This window comes from Pavona decussata, unplaced genomic scaffold (genome assembly GCF_977016875.1).
Source record: "Pavona decussata unplaced genomic scaffold, jaPavDecu1.1 SCAFFOLD_51, whole genome shotgun sequence".
Lineage (NCBI taxonomy): Eukaryota > Metazoa > Cnidaria > Anthozoa > Scleractinia > Agariciidae > Pavona > Pavona decussata.
The window spans coordinates 6,195,188-6,207,668 of record NW_028145473.1 but is presented as its reverse complement, the minus strand read 5'-3'; the positions used below and the strand labels follow the sequence as shown (position 1 = coordinate 6,207,668).

General features: G+C 39.0%; 2 protein-coding genes across 9 annotated transcripts in view; both read left to right on the top strand.

Annotated features, from left to right (window-relative positions):
• Window positions 1–4,718: 4,718 nt before the first annotated feature.
• Window positions 4,719–7,429, top strand: LOC146481267 (uncharacterized). Its single transcript, XM_085108936.1, has one exon. The coding sequence runs from the start codon at window positions 4,775–4,777 to the stop codon at window positions 6,020–6,022; it is 1,248 nt and encodes a 415-aa protein (XP_084965062.1). The 5' UTR covers window positions 4,719–4,774; the 3' UTR covers window positions 6,023–7,429.
• A 1,735-nt stretch (window positions 7,430–9,164) lies between these two features.
• Window positions 9,165–12,481, top strand: part of LOC146481264 (alsin-like) — a 74,535-nt gene continuing 71,218 nt past the window's right edge. For all 8 annotated transcript variants that reach the window (XR_014864550.1, XR_014864551.1, XM_085108883.1 and 5 more), the window contains exons 1-2: window positions 9,165–10,996; window positions 11,459–11,555. Coding sequence is in view for 6 of the 8 variants with exons in the window: in XM_085108883.1 (XP_084965009.1) it covers window positions 9,261–10,996; window positions 11,459–11,555 (1,833 nt within the window). In the remaining 2 variants the exon portion in view is untranslated. The remainder of the gene's footprint in view (window positions 10,997–11,458; window positions 11,556–12,481) is intronic.

The window sequence follows — 12,481 nt, the reverse complement described above, 5'->3', positions numbered from 1 at the left end:
ATTTCCAAACATTTTCCCCCGGGCCGGTAACTTGCTCTTACACAAAAAAATTTTATCATGACGTGTAATTCGATGGCAGTTTTCAAATCATTTGTAAACGAAAATTCTTTCTCCCAGGCAACAATCGATAATTTTTCTTTATGTTACGTGTTTCAAGCTTAACACAGATACATTAAACGTTTTAATACCACCAATATTCGCAGAGAAATTATTTTTTTAACATTTGGTTTTGAAGCCGTGTACATGCAATGCCTTTGCGCCGCTCTGCTTCCATGCGCTTGCACTGTATAAACACGCACAAGTTTTAAACGCTCTAATATTTCGGGCCACAACTAAGCGTTGAAGTCTAAATTTTAGTAAAGTTTTTTAGTAGGAGCAATATTGACTGAGATATGATTTTTCAGACATTTTTATCCGAGCGCAAAATATATCAGGGAACCCTGTTAAGCAACGACGACTACAGCAACATGGCTGAAAATGAACAACAAAAACAATCGCTCCGCACGTGTATTTTGAATTTTGGTACATTTTTTTGCCGTCCTCCGAAAAACAACAAAGTGAAATGACCTAATTTAAGGTTTTGCGGAGAATATGAGCAAACGACGGTGAGTTTTTCTTTCTCTGTTAACTTGAACGCAAGGCAACTTGCTAGCCGTTTACTAGTCTAATGCGTTTCCGAGCAACAATCAATAATTTTTCCTTATTTCACGTGTTTCAAGCTTTACAAATGTACTTCAATCGTTTCGATAGGAGAAATTTTCGTGGAGAAACTAATTTTTGAATTTTTATTTCGGGGCAGTTTCGTTCGCACCGCACGGCTCTCATTCAGTTGTAAACATTCTTAAACATCTGTGCCAAGCAACCAAGGGTTATTTCCCCTTGTTCTCCTTTTCTTGACGTTTATTTAGATTTCAGTAGAAGAAATATTGACTGAGTTGTAAATTTTACACAGTCATGTAATGAAGATAGAATATCAGTTTAATTCAGGAGTAAACTAACAACGGTAAAACTTAATGTCAGGCTATCCAATTCCTACCGCTTGAAAATCCGAGAAAATAGATCGATATAAAAATAGCAAACGGTGGATCTAAAGAAGGAACTTAATTTCTTCCACAAAATTTGACCTACTCCTTCCTCCCACCAAAAGGACACTGTTATGCTCAGTTATCATTCGTTGTAAGAAGAAGTAGCGAGTTGAAAGCACTTGCATGGTCGCCATGACTGATTTCAGTTTGTCAACTGAACAAATGTCAATCCTGTCCAAGTTTTTAGCTTTGACACAAATAATCCGGCTTTTGCTAATTCCTGTAAGAAGCGCGAAAACTAACGTTTAGGAATTCCCTTTCTAGCTGCAGCACTTGATTTCCATGTATTTGTGGTACAAACAACCCGGCTTAAAAAGTCGAACTCCAAAGAACTTGAAAGAAGTCGTTGTTTTTGGACACAAAATTAAGAAACCAACGGAATGTAGAACTGGCGTGTTCAGCCAGCCTCCACTGTAACAAATCAGCATTCCAAAAAAAATTTGCCCTCTGCATTGCATTGGTATTGTCTGGGCATGCACTAAAAATACAACTGCAGAAAGGATGAGGAACTGGTAAGTTAAGGTTATTACGTTTATACACTAAGCAGATTTTTATAAATTCCATGAAAAAAATTGGAGCTCCGTTTTTAGGCTTGGCTAAATATATATACAGCCATTTCAATTAACGTTGTCGGATTAAAATAAAGCTAAAAGACAAGACCGCAATGTTTTGTGGGATTTTTTTTAGGAATAATTTCATCAAAATCATTCATGCACGTGCAGGTCATTGTACTGCTAATTACAACCTATTGTTTTCTCCAGGCATGACTGATTTTGATGAATTTATTCATAAAAATCACACGTAAAATTTCGGTCCTGTCTTTTAGCTTCACGCTTTGAACCGACAACGTTAATTGAAATAGCTGTATATATTAAAACTGTCAGTACATAAGCTTACGTCCTTCAATCGATAGGTACTCGAGGGACTGGTTATGAAACCTTGCAAGAAAACAATGGTGCTGCAATTTATGTTGGAAGGGCCGCGACCCTGCACAATCCTTTGTTTAAACGTTCACACCGCAGTTGAATATCTTAACAAAAACGTTTCGATTGGCCAGTTGCTCCAACACATTCCAAATTCTATTGTTGTTTGTGCAGGGTCAAGGCCAATAAAGCAAACAAAAACATATAACAAAGAAGTTTGTCAGGTTTCATAACCATTGCCTTTAATTAACTATGTTCAATCCAATGCTTAAAAATAGTCACCTCTTATAAACAGAGAAACATTTATTTTAAACCAGACATACAGATCACTTAGTTTATGTGGCTTGAATCGCGATAGAGTTATGGAGAAATAACCTAAGTTTATATCAAGAATATCCTTAACCTGTTCAATAACCCGAAAACAAACGATAAAGATTTAATCCAGTGACTTTTCTGAAAGAGGATTTCATCAGTGGGAAACACAATTATCAAGTGGTTAAACTGCCTATAAAGTAAGAAAAAAAATCCTATGCTTTTTTGAAAGGCAGTTTAAAGTGACAAATAATGGCTTTTTCGTTTCTGAAATGTATTCTCTCGTTCTGGGTATATTCAAGTTTTTGTTCAAAAACTGATGATGTCTCACATCGTTTCAGTACAAAGATAAATCACAAAATCAAGAATATCTCAGGAAATATTGGAGTGATGCTTCTAACAAAATTGTGTTTTTGCCCTGGGAACAAGGATATGATAAATGTTTACACCTTTTTGTAGTGAACTTTTTTCTGATTCTGATTTTGTCATTGTGTTGGAAACTGTTGGAAACTAACTGAAACAATTTTAAAAGTTGATTTAATACAGAGAACTCTACTTCATTACACTGAAATTGGTTGTTTTAATAGTATTTATTAGTCCTATTTAGACCGGGGAGAGGGGGTGGGGGAATTCTTCCCATGGGGATTTTAAACCTGAAATAACTTTTTAATATTTGAACAAACGCGCTGAAACTACAGAACCTTTTGAGAAAGTTATGTGGCAAAAAATTGATGTGGTCGGTTAGCGTTCATTGCCTTTGATGTTACCATGGTAACCAACTTTTAGCAGGCTATTTTTCCAGTAAATGAATAAATCCCTTTTTTAAAATGGAGAAAACTTGTCTTTTTTACTGTAACGTTTACGTTTTTATTTCATTCTATTTCATTTTGGTTTTGAGATAATTAAGAAATAATAAGTCTAAAAAGCGCCAAAATATAAAGCAATTTATAGCATGTTTTTCTCAAATTGAAGCTTAATTATCTCTGAAAATGCGTGGCTACCCCTAATTTTCTTCTCGCCAAGATCTGCTTTACCGGTGTAGTTATAAACCACGCAAAAATATCTCTGTTTTAGCAGGCACCGCCGTATTTTCCGTTTGGGCTCGTCACGCAACGCGCTCCCAAACGTCGGCTGAAAAGGGGCCTAGAACTCCGTTAAAGGGGTACTGTCACGGACGTTTTGCTGTATTATGGTCAGAGCTGCTTAAATATTTGTCAAAGAACCTGTTTTGTAAGATGAAATTGCTCTTTCTACATCGGGAAGAAAATTTTAAGGCTTTTCTCGTAGAAAGAACAAACCATAATAGATTTTTAGTGACTTCTCTAATATACAAAGGAAGAACCAAATTTTTCAATTTTGCAATCCACTTCCATCCTAGCCATCCGCAGCCAAACATAATTAATAGTAGTTTCTGTGCACTTGTAGGGTAATTGTAAACAAATTGAAACAAATACGTTTTTTGGCTATTAATAGTGACTATAAAAACAGGTGGCACTGTCCCTCTAAGAAAGCCGACTTTCTCGGACTTTCCCGAGATGCGCAGAACGTATAAGTAGTAGCAAAAGAAGAAATTAAATGGTGTTTGTGTAACCTATTGCAACCCGATCGGTTCAGATTCTTTAGCTGTAAATTACCTTTTTTTGAAATGTTTAGAGAACGGAATTTTAGCAGCCTGTTCAAAACGTTGCGAAGTTGGGAGTGGCGCGAGAAATAACGTGGTGCGTACGAAATACAAGTGAAAAGTGCGAGTGGGAAAAAACGAGAGAGACTAGGGAGATGGGGCGAAGGAGTTTCTCTCTCCAATTTCCTGGCCTTGATGATTCGTTCGCACTGCAATTATCCTGCAGCTTTCCAGAATATGAACCCATACAACAGGCTGCGAAATTAAGAGTTGCTGTTGGCTTTTCGAAAAGGCTAGCTGGCCGTTTGCGTGCTGTTAACCACGCATTTGCCAGGACGAAAACAAAAGGAATTAGGTTTTCAGCGTTGCAAAAGTTTGAGGTGATCTTTCACGAAAGAAAACTCTATATCTTCTTCACAATTTTTTAATCCGAACTTTTGAGGCGGTAAATATCTTTTCGAGCTGAAAAAAAAACTGAAAAAACCGCCTTGAAAAATTGTCATAGGACGTGTGGAAAGCCGTCTTTGATACACACTCTGAGACAATGGTAGTTTGCAAAGTAGGGACTTTTCTTATTCGCTTAGCTTTTTTAGGTTCTGAAAATAGTTACGGCTTTTTCAGCTTCCAAAATGTTTCGTAGTGAATCAATGTGTGTAATTCTTGCTTTCTTTTGCAGGCTGGTGTCCGTGACAACGAAAACCAGAAATATATATCAGAAATTTATGAAAGAAATGCTTTACCGACAATGGCGCACCCCCTCCACGTGCAAATTCCTTCTCCTAAGCTGCTTTATTTGCAGTGCTGTTATAGCATACTTGATCGCTTTTCAACTGATGGCTAATAACAGTTCAAGTACCCCAGGCACCCCAAATATTATAACAACCACAGTCCCCTCAACCAGCAGAACAATCCCAAGCATCACACTGTTTGTGAGAATGGCTGGCAGACTGGAAAAGCACAGACATCGTTATTATTGTGACCTACTGAGGACTACTGTTCTCTATTGGCCGCCATCATACGGGAAGACAGTCATAGTGTTGGATGAAGAATCAGAGATCGATTATGCGTTTGCACAAAACATTACAAGATTAAACAAGGAACACTTTCCAGATTATAAACTTGAAGTGTTTTACGAGCCGCTACCTAAAGACAACAGTGTGTTGGATTTTCCTGGCATGCCAAAGCCACCAGGTTACAACCGCCAGCTTTGGAGCAGTTTTTTCATTGATTTGTACACGAATGACTCCATCGTTGGTTGGGTCGACGGCGACGTGGCCTTCATCACACCAGTGACAGAGTCATCGATATTTGACGGCCCCAAGTTACGAGTCATTGGCTGGAATTGTAGCAGGCCTGACCCATGGGTTGAAAGTTGGGCGAGAACTACAGAGGTTGTGTTGGGTTTACCTTATGTTGCAGATTTCGTGGGCCCTTTTCCAATCTACATCCACCGCGACACCTTCACGCACTGCAGAGAGCACATATTGAAAAGGTTCAATACAAGTAGCTTTGAAGAGGCGTTTAAGAAGTTTTATCATGGCCAGGGTCAAGTGTGTCCAGTCAGTACTGTCCTCAGTTACGCCTGGTACTTCGAAAGGGATCGATATGACTGGAATTTGAAGATATGCTCTGATCTAACGGAGTACAATAAACGATTCCCAGCCGGCCACACGATTGGTCCACAACACATGGAATGGGTGTTGTCTGAGCCTCAGACAACATTTCATGTGCCTTATGGAGAATTTTTGCTTCCAAACATCCTTACAAGTTACTGTCTGTCTCATGAAGCGGCAGGAAATAACTTGGATATTTGCGCGAATCGTAATTTTTCTCTGAGCGATAACTTTGTTTTGCTACATCATAATCTGGAACGAGTCGTCAGCAATCATCATCGTGTTATATTACCAAAACCATGTGAAGGTAACATTAGCAGTTTCTGTTTGAAAGTTTTGGAACGCCATTACAAACAAGTTGGTTTCGAGCTTAAACACAATGTACGCAAGCTGGACTGGAGCAACTTAAAGACTGTCGAAAAGCTGGCAGATGAAGTCGGTATTAAATGTAAATCTATAGAATCGTGAAGTGGAGAGAGAGAGACAGAGTAATTTAAGGATTGTATTTTAATACAAAACGCGGGAGTGCTAGGTGTTATGAAGTTCAATATTGCTATTTATATTTAATATTGTATTTTTAGCGTTGGGTACTTTTAACTGCGTTCTACTTGAAAGTTTGCATCTGTTTCATTGTATATTTAACATAGTTTTATTTAACTCAGACCTACCGCTCGTACGTTTATAACTTCAGAATATTTTCCAACATTAAGCGACAATTTGTTTCCCTATTTTAAAACAATGGCCACTTTGGGGGAGTGAGGCTTACTTATGCGCTGCAGCGCGGAAATGCTGCCCTCAAATTATTTAAAGCGATGTTGAAGTCTTTGTAGTCACTTTTACAATCACTTTTATTGAGTATATACTTGTTGTCATATTTATTATTTCTACTATTCAACCAATAGCGCTTTTAGTGTCAATCTTCTAGCTAGCCTATATTGGCTTACTATATACAATAATATAATACTTATATCCAGTACTTAATACTTACTTAATTCAAATCTATATCTATAAAATTTACAATCTATAGGCATCTTAAATCTAGCAACTACACGTGGGGCAGTTGCCATTACAAAAGTCGTTCTCCACCAAGCTAGTGAGATCTCTTTTTTCGAATATTGGCCATGAAGGCCGTTAACGTCTGTCTTCCCTTTTCTCCTGGGCTAAGTTTGGACCAAAGTCGTAGTTCGAACAATTAAAACTCACTAATATTAAAACATATGCAAAGTAAGAAAAATTTTAAAGGAACGACTAAACAAAAAGGTCTTTACTCTGGTTTTGAAAGAACTTAAGCAAGCTGTAGTTCTTATATCAACCGGTAGATTATTCCAAAGTGTGGGTGCAATGACTGAAAAAGCGTGCTTTCCATAGAGGTTTCAAGATTGTACTTGGGAACCTCTAACAATTCTTTATTGGTGGTGCGGAGGCTTCTGCTGGGTGTATATTTAATTAAAGAGTCAGTTAAATATTTAGGTCCAACTTCGTGGTACGCTTTAAAAGCCTAAATTTAACTAGCAGCCAACGTAGTTCTTTTAATACACTCTGTTTTTTTATAAGAACGTCTAATTTTGGAGCTGAGGCTGAACGTTCTTATATTTTATTGCGATTTGAGGCTGAAAACGTTTTTAAGATGTTCTTACATTACATGGTATCCACTACATGTATTTTAGTAAATAGATGAGGACGTGACCAGGAAACCTATCAAAGTGCATTGTCTGCTGAGATATGGTATCAAGAACTGCTGATTATGACAAACCGAGATGTGTGTCACCATTGTTAATGTTATACAAAACATGCCCTTAAGTATTTTGGTTAATTTTCCATTTGTTACCTTGATTTTTTATACAGATTAGCAAAATAAAAACGTTCTTAATCGACTCTCAGCCTGAGGAATGTTCTTAATACGTTCTTAAAATTTTGGTTAATCTCAGCCTTGACGTTCTTATAAAAAATGTTCTCATAAAAAAAAACAGAGTGTATTGGGAAGATGTGATCGTGCTTCTTAGTGCACGCAAGAAGACGGACCGCGGCGTTTTGTACGTGTTGGAGCTTTTGCAGCAAATGCTGTGGTAGGCAGGTTAGAAGACAGTTACAGTAATCAATTAGAGAAGTTATAAAGGCATGTATAATAATTTCGCAGTGATTGCGAGATAGGAACCTTCTGATGGTAGCTAGATTTCGCAGATGATAAAAAGCTGATTTGCAAAGTGAGTTCACTTGCTTGTTCATTGAAAGCCGGTTGTTATCAAACCAAACACGGATGTTTTTGGCATAGATAGAACATAGCTGTGGGAAAAGACGATGACGAGCGTACAGAACCAACAGCTCAGTTTTGTCGATGTTAAGCTAAAGCTTGTTGGCTGCCATCCAACTATTTATGTCAATAATGTAAGTTTTCACTTTCGATTTGGAGTATCCAGGTTCACCAGGGCGTGACAGCTGGGACGACATATATATCTGGCTGTCATCGGTCTAAAAATGATACGACGTGTCATGCCGTTTGAGAACATCACTTAAGGGTGCTGTGTATACAGGATAGGACCAAGAAGGATCCTTGACGGACGCCATAATGGGGTGGGGCGGGGAGGGGGAGAACCCGACTGGTTGAAGACTCGTTGTCAACACGTACGAACTGACTTCTCTTACAGAGATAACTCTGAAACCATGCTAGTGCCTTTCAGTTTGATTCCAAAACGACGATTGAGACTTGTAAGCAGTATTTGATGGTCGACTGTGCGCGGCTGAGTTCATTTCGCGCTTCGGCCATAAATCAACGTGAAAAAACAAAGATCCATAACTTACAGTACGGAACGAGAAACGAGTTTAGTACAGTCGACTCCTGATAACTCGAACCCTCGCTAACTCGAACCTCGCGCTAACTCGAACCAATTTTCCTATCCTTTCAGGTCATTTTCTATATAATTTTACCCTCGATAACTCGAACCTTTTTCAATTTCCTTCTTGAAGGTTCGAGTTATCGGGAGTCGACTGTAGATATTTATTTCGCACTCATGCCAACTCTCCCGGATTATCCGGGAGTCTTCCGGATACGGAACGAATCTCCCGGTCTCCCGTACGGGTGACTAAATCTCCCGGATAAAAACGACTTGGCGCCTTTTTTACATAATAGGCTAGTATTTCAACTATAATGTTCCATAAATTTAAGAAATATTGTGTCATGTTACATTTGCATACCTGTTTTACCCAATCTGCCACAAACTTTGACGAAAACCAAAGAAAATACGCTTTTTGTCATCATTGCAATATAAACAACTCTCTGATTGGATAAACGTTCAACTAATTGAAAAGCAGGACAAAAAAAGCTCGTGTTGTGCGAATTTTAAATTATTTTGTGCCAACAAGGTGGGGGGGGGGGGGTTAGTGCATCAATTTTTCTTAGGGGGGAGGGTAGGGTAATAAGGGGAGGGGGGTACTCAGAAGAAAAATCTCCAGATTTCAGATCTTCAGCGGTTGGCATCTCTGATTTCGGGCTGTAGGCGGACACATAAACACTACAGTTTTTAACCTCCTATAAGCGGACACCTCTTTTCAGCTTACATCACGTGGTACACACGTACTCTCAGATAGGTCGAGCAAACCCTGGGAACTAGGAAGACAAAAACTTCTCTTTGTCACATCGATCTCACAACAAAAATGTTTTTACAATGATTTTTTTGCTAGAAAACTAGCAAATGACTGCTAGGTTTTAATGAACACGACTGAGGAAAAAGAGGAAACCAAGGATGACTTTGCTAAAGGAATTGCTTATTTTTGGAGGTCGACCAACTTGGAACCTCGGATAAGAAGTGTGGCATTACGTGAAGGCATATCAAAGGTCGCCTTGGGCAATCATCACACACTACTTCTCACGTTTAACTCGCAGTTGCTTTCTGTAGGCGATAATTCCTTTGGTCAGCTTGGTCTTGGTGATTTTAAACAGCGCCGCGAACCAACAGTTGTTGATTATTTTCTTGACAAACGTGTGTTGGTGATCGCTTGTGGTGGCCATCACAGCGGTGTCATTTGCGGAAACAACGAGGTTTACTTCTGGGGAGATTCTGCCAGTGGACAATGCGGTGTTGGTGAAATAAAACTAGTAAACCAACCTTCTCTGGTTCAGTTTGAGCACAGTATTACTCTTCACACAAAACAAGAATCTAGTACTTTAGAGAAAGACAAAACAAAGAAGAAACCGTTGATTAAGGAGATTTCCTGTGGAGATTCACACTCGCTTGCGCTTTCCATTGCAGGGGAAGTGTGGTCTTGGGGTACGGGATGTCAACTTGGACATGGTGTAGAGACAGAGCAAGTTAATGTACCCAAGAAAATTGATTTTTTAACAGGAAGAAATGTTACTTCTATTGTGTGTGGTGCCTACCACAGTTTGGCAATGGTGCAAGGGAATCGACCATGTCCAACATTCATGGTTTGTGAGGAATCAAGATTTGACCAGAAAGCAAAGCCGGTAAAGGCAAAGAAGAAGCAAAGAAAACTTTCCAAAGGATCACTCAAGAAGAACCAGACAACAACAAAACACCACAGTGGTACAACATCACCACAAAAAGCAAAAGTTGATAAACATGACACCACTGGTAACTCAAATGTTGCAAAGTCAACTGTGACGAGGACATATCTTAGTTATGAACCTGTATCAAGTGGGGAAAATACCAGGAGTACTTGTGAAACTGTGGAAGGTAAACAAAGCACACCAGAGCATGACGAAAGGGAAGACAAATCATTGCCTAAAGAAATCCAGAACTTTGATTCATTAGATTATGTTGACTGTAGTGCACTGGTGTCTGAATCAGCTCCAGGTGAAAGCACTCACGGTGATGAGTCATCTCTAACAATCTGTGATACACATTTTGCAGATCAAGAGGAAGCCATTATTGATAAATATTTTGACATCAACATAGAACAAGTCAAGTCTGCCAAACAAGAACATTCTGATGAGTCCTCAGAATCGCAATCAAATGAAAATATTTTGTATTCATCAACATCTCCACTGTTCCCTTCAAGCCCATCAAATTCTGGAAGCTTGTCATATTTCACAAGCACTGATTCAGACTCAGAAGAGTCTCTTACTAAAACTGGTCTTGAAAGGAAAACAGATGAAGTGGGTCTCGCTGGAAGGATTTCATCTGGGTTTTATAGTGGTTTCGGCAGCAGATTAATTAGATCCGATGTAAATCTTAGCAAGTTGACAAGTGCAGTCATGGGCTCAGTTGCCGGCATGTTCATTACATCAGTTCCTGGATCGTTAGCTTTGCGTGATCCTGCAGGGGTACTGATGGCAAAGAAGCCGTGCAAACAATGTGGACTTGTTGGTCTTTGTTTGTGTGATTCTGGTACTAGCAAATTCAGAGTGGCTGGATCAAACACTCAGATTTGGTCATGGGGGAGGGGAGGCTGTGGACAGCTTGGTCTTGGAGACACTGAAGACAGGTATGAAATGTCCCTACCACTGGACAGTAAAGTTGTATTTTGAGATAAAATCAAAACTTTCTGTGCGAATATATTTTTGCAACAAGTAGGACCTCGACAATTTTGAATGCAATCATTTTCTTTCATTTGGGCTAAGGGGCAACTTTAAACTGTTCCGAAGCTTGTTGCACCTGTTTTTCCTGCATTCTGTAATCACACACTGTATAAGTTCAACTTTCTATTGTTAGTAATACGTACAATGTTATTGTTTATTATACAACATTTATCTTGGTAGATGAATTTGTTTGTGTTAGTGATAGGAAAGTGTATTGATTTCAATTAAATCTGGACAACGGTTTCTCTGGAAGATTTCACTCGCTTCACATGTTCGTTTGAAAAGGAAATAACTTGCTAAGCAGGCTAATTATCAGGATCAAATTTTGTGAAGCACAACAACTTTTTTCATGTGTGTTCTTCCTTCAGGTTTTTTCCTTGCTGTGTGGATGTTCTCAATGATGCTGGTGTAATCAAACTGGCAGCTGGAACCTTTCACTCATTGGCTCAAACTGCCTGCTCTCAGGTCTGTGCTGCTTCTTTTTTTGTGTAGTTTAACGTGATTTAGGCAAGGTTTAAGTCAACACAATGCCGGTCAACGGTCGCCTCTTGTTTCGTCTTAGGGGTGACCTTTGAGCTCTCTGCTGGGGGATGCCCCATGGTTACATTGCATTTGCTTGCTTGCTGGCCTGTGACAAAGGTCATTTTGCTTGCTTTGTTTTCAAGCCTTTTTCCCTCTCCACCCTCCCTTTGGTAAGTATCGGGTTTGGTTAGTAATTCCGCTGATTGAGTTCAGTGTGATGGTGCCTTTGATGGTGGTTGCTTGCAGGGTTGCCATGGATACCTCCTTCCCCGTGCCTGATTGCTGCCTGGCTCCACCAACCTTTTAGGCATCAGCTCCCAAGCTCATCTATTGTTAATGAGTTTAATTGTTATTTCAACAACTAACTGGGTGGTATAGTGAAAAAGCACAAAAATAAAAAAAAAATAGATAAAATAATAGCAGTGGTAAGTCTAAGAATATTAAATATTAAATACATCTGTAGGTAAGTGTACAATTATACAAAATTGATAAATAAATACAGATTGAGGCATAATAATAAAAAGAGGAAAAGCATGGTTGGTTGAGGCACACATTACACAGTTTCACAACATTTTTTACTAAAAGATTGAGATTTCTATTTCAACTGACACATGAAGTGCAGTCCAAATCCAAAGGCTCAAAGACCAAAAATTAAAGGAATGTATGAACTCAAGCTTAATTGGAATTTTCAGAGGGGTGGGGGGTGGGGGTCTTAGGAGAAAATCCCTTCCGTGAGGAAGGTATGGCTATTTTCTAAAAGTACACATTTCTATTCTCAATTCCAAACTAAACTGCACGTTTGAAAGCCAACAGCTTAAGTATGGGAGTCCTCCCCCCTTCCCCCCCCCTACATAGCACATACCCTTATA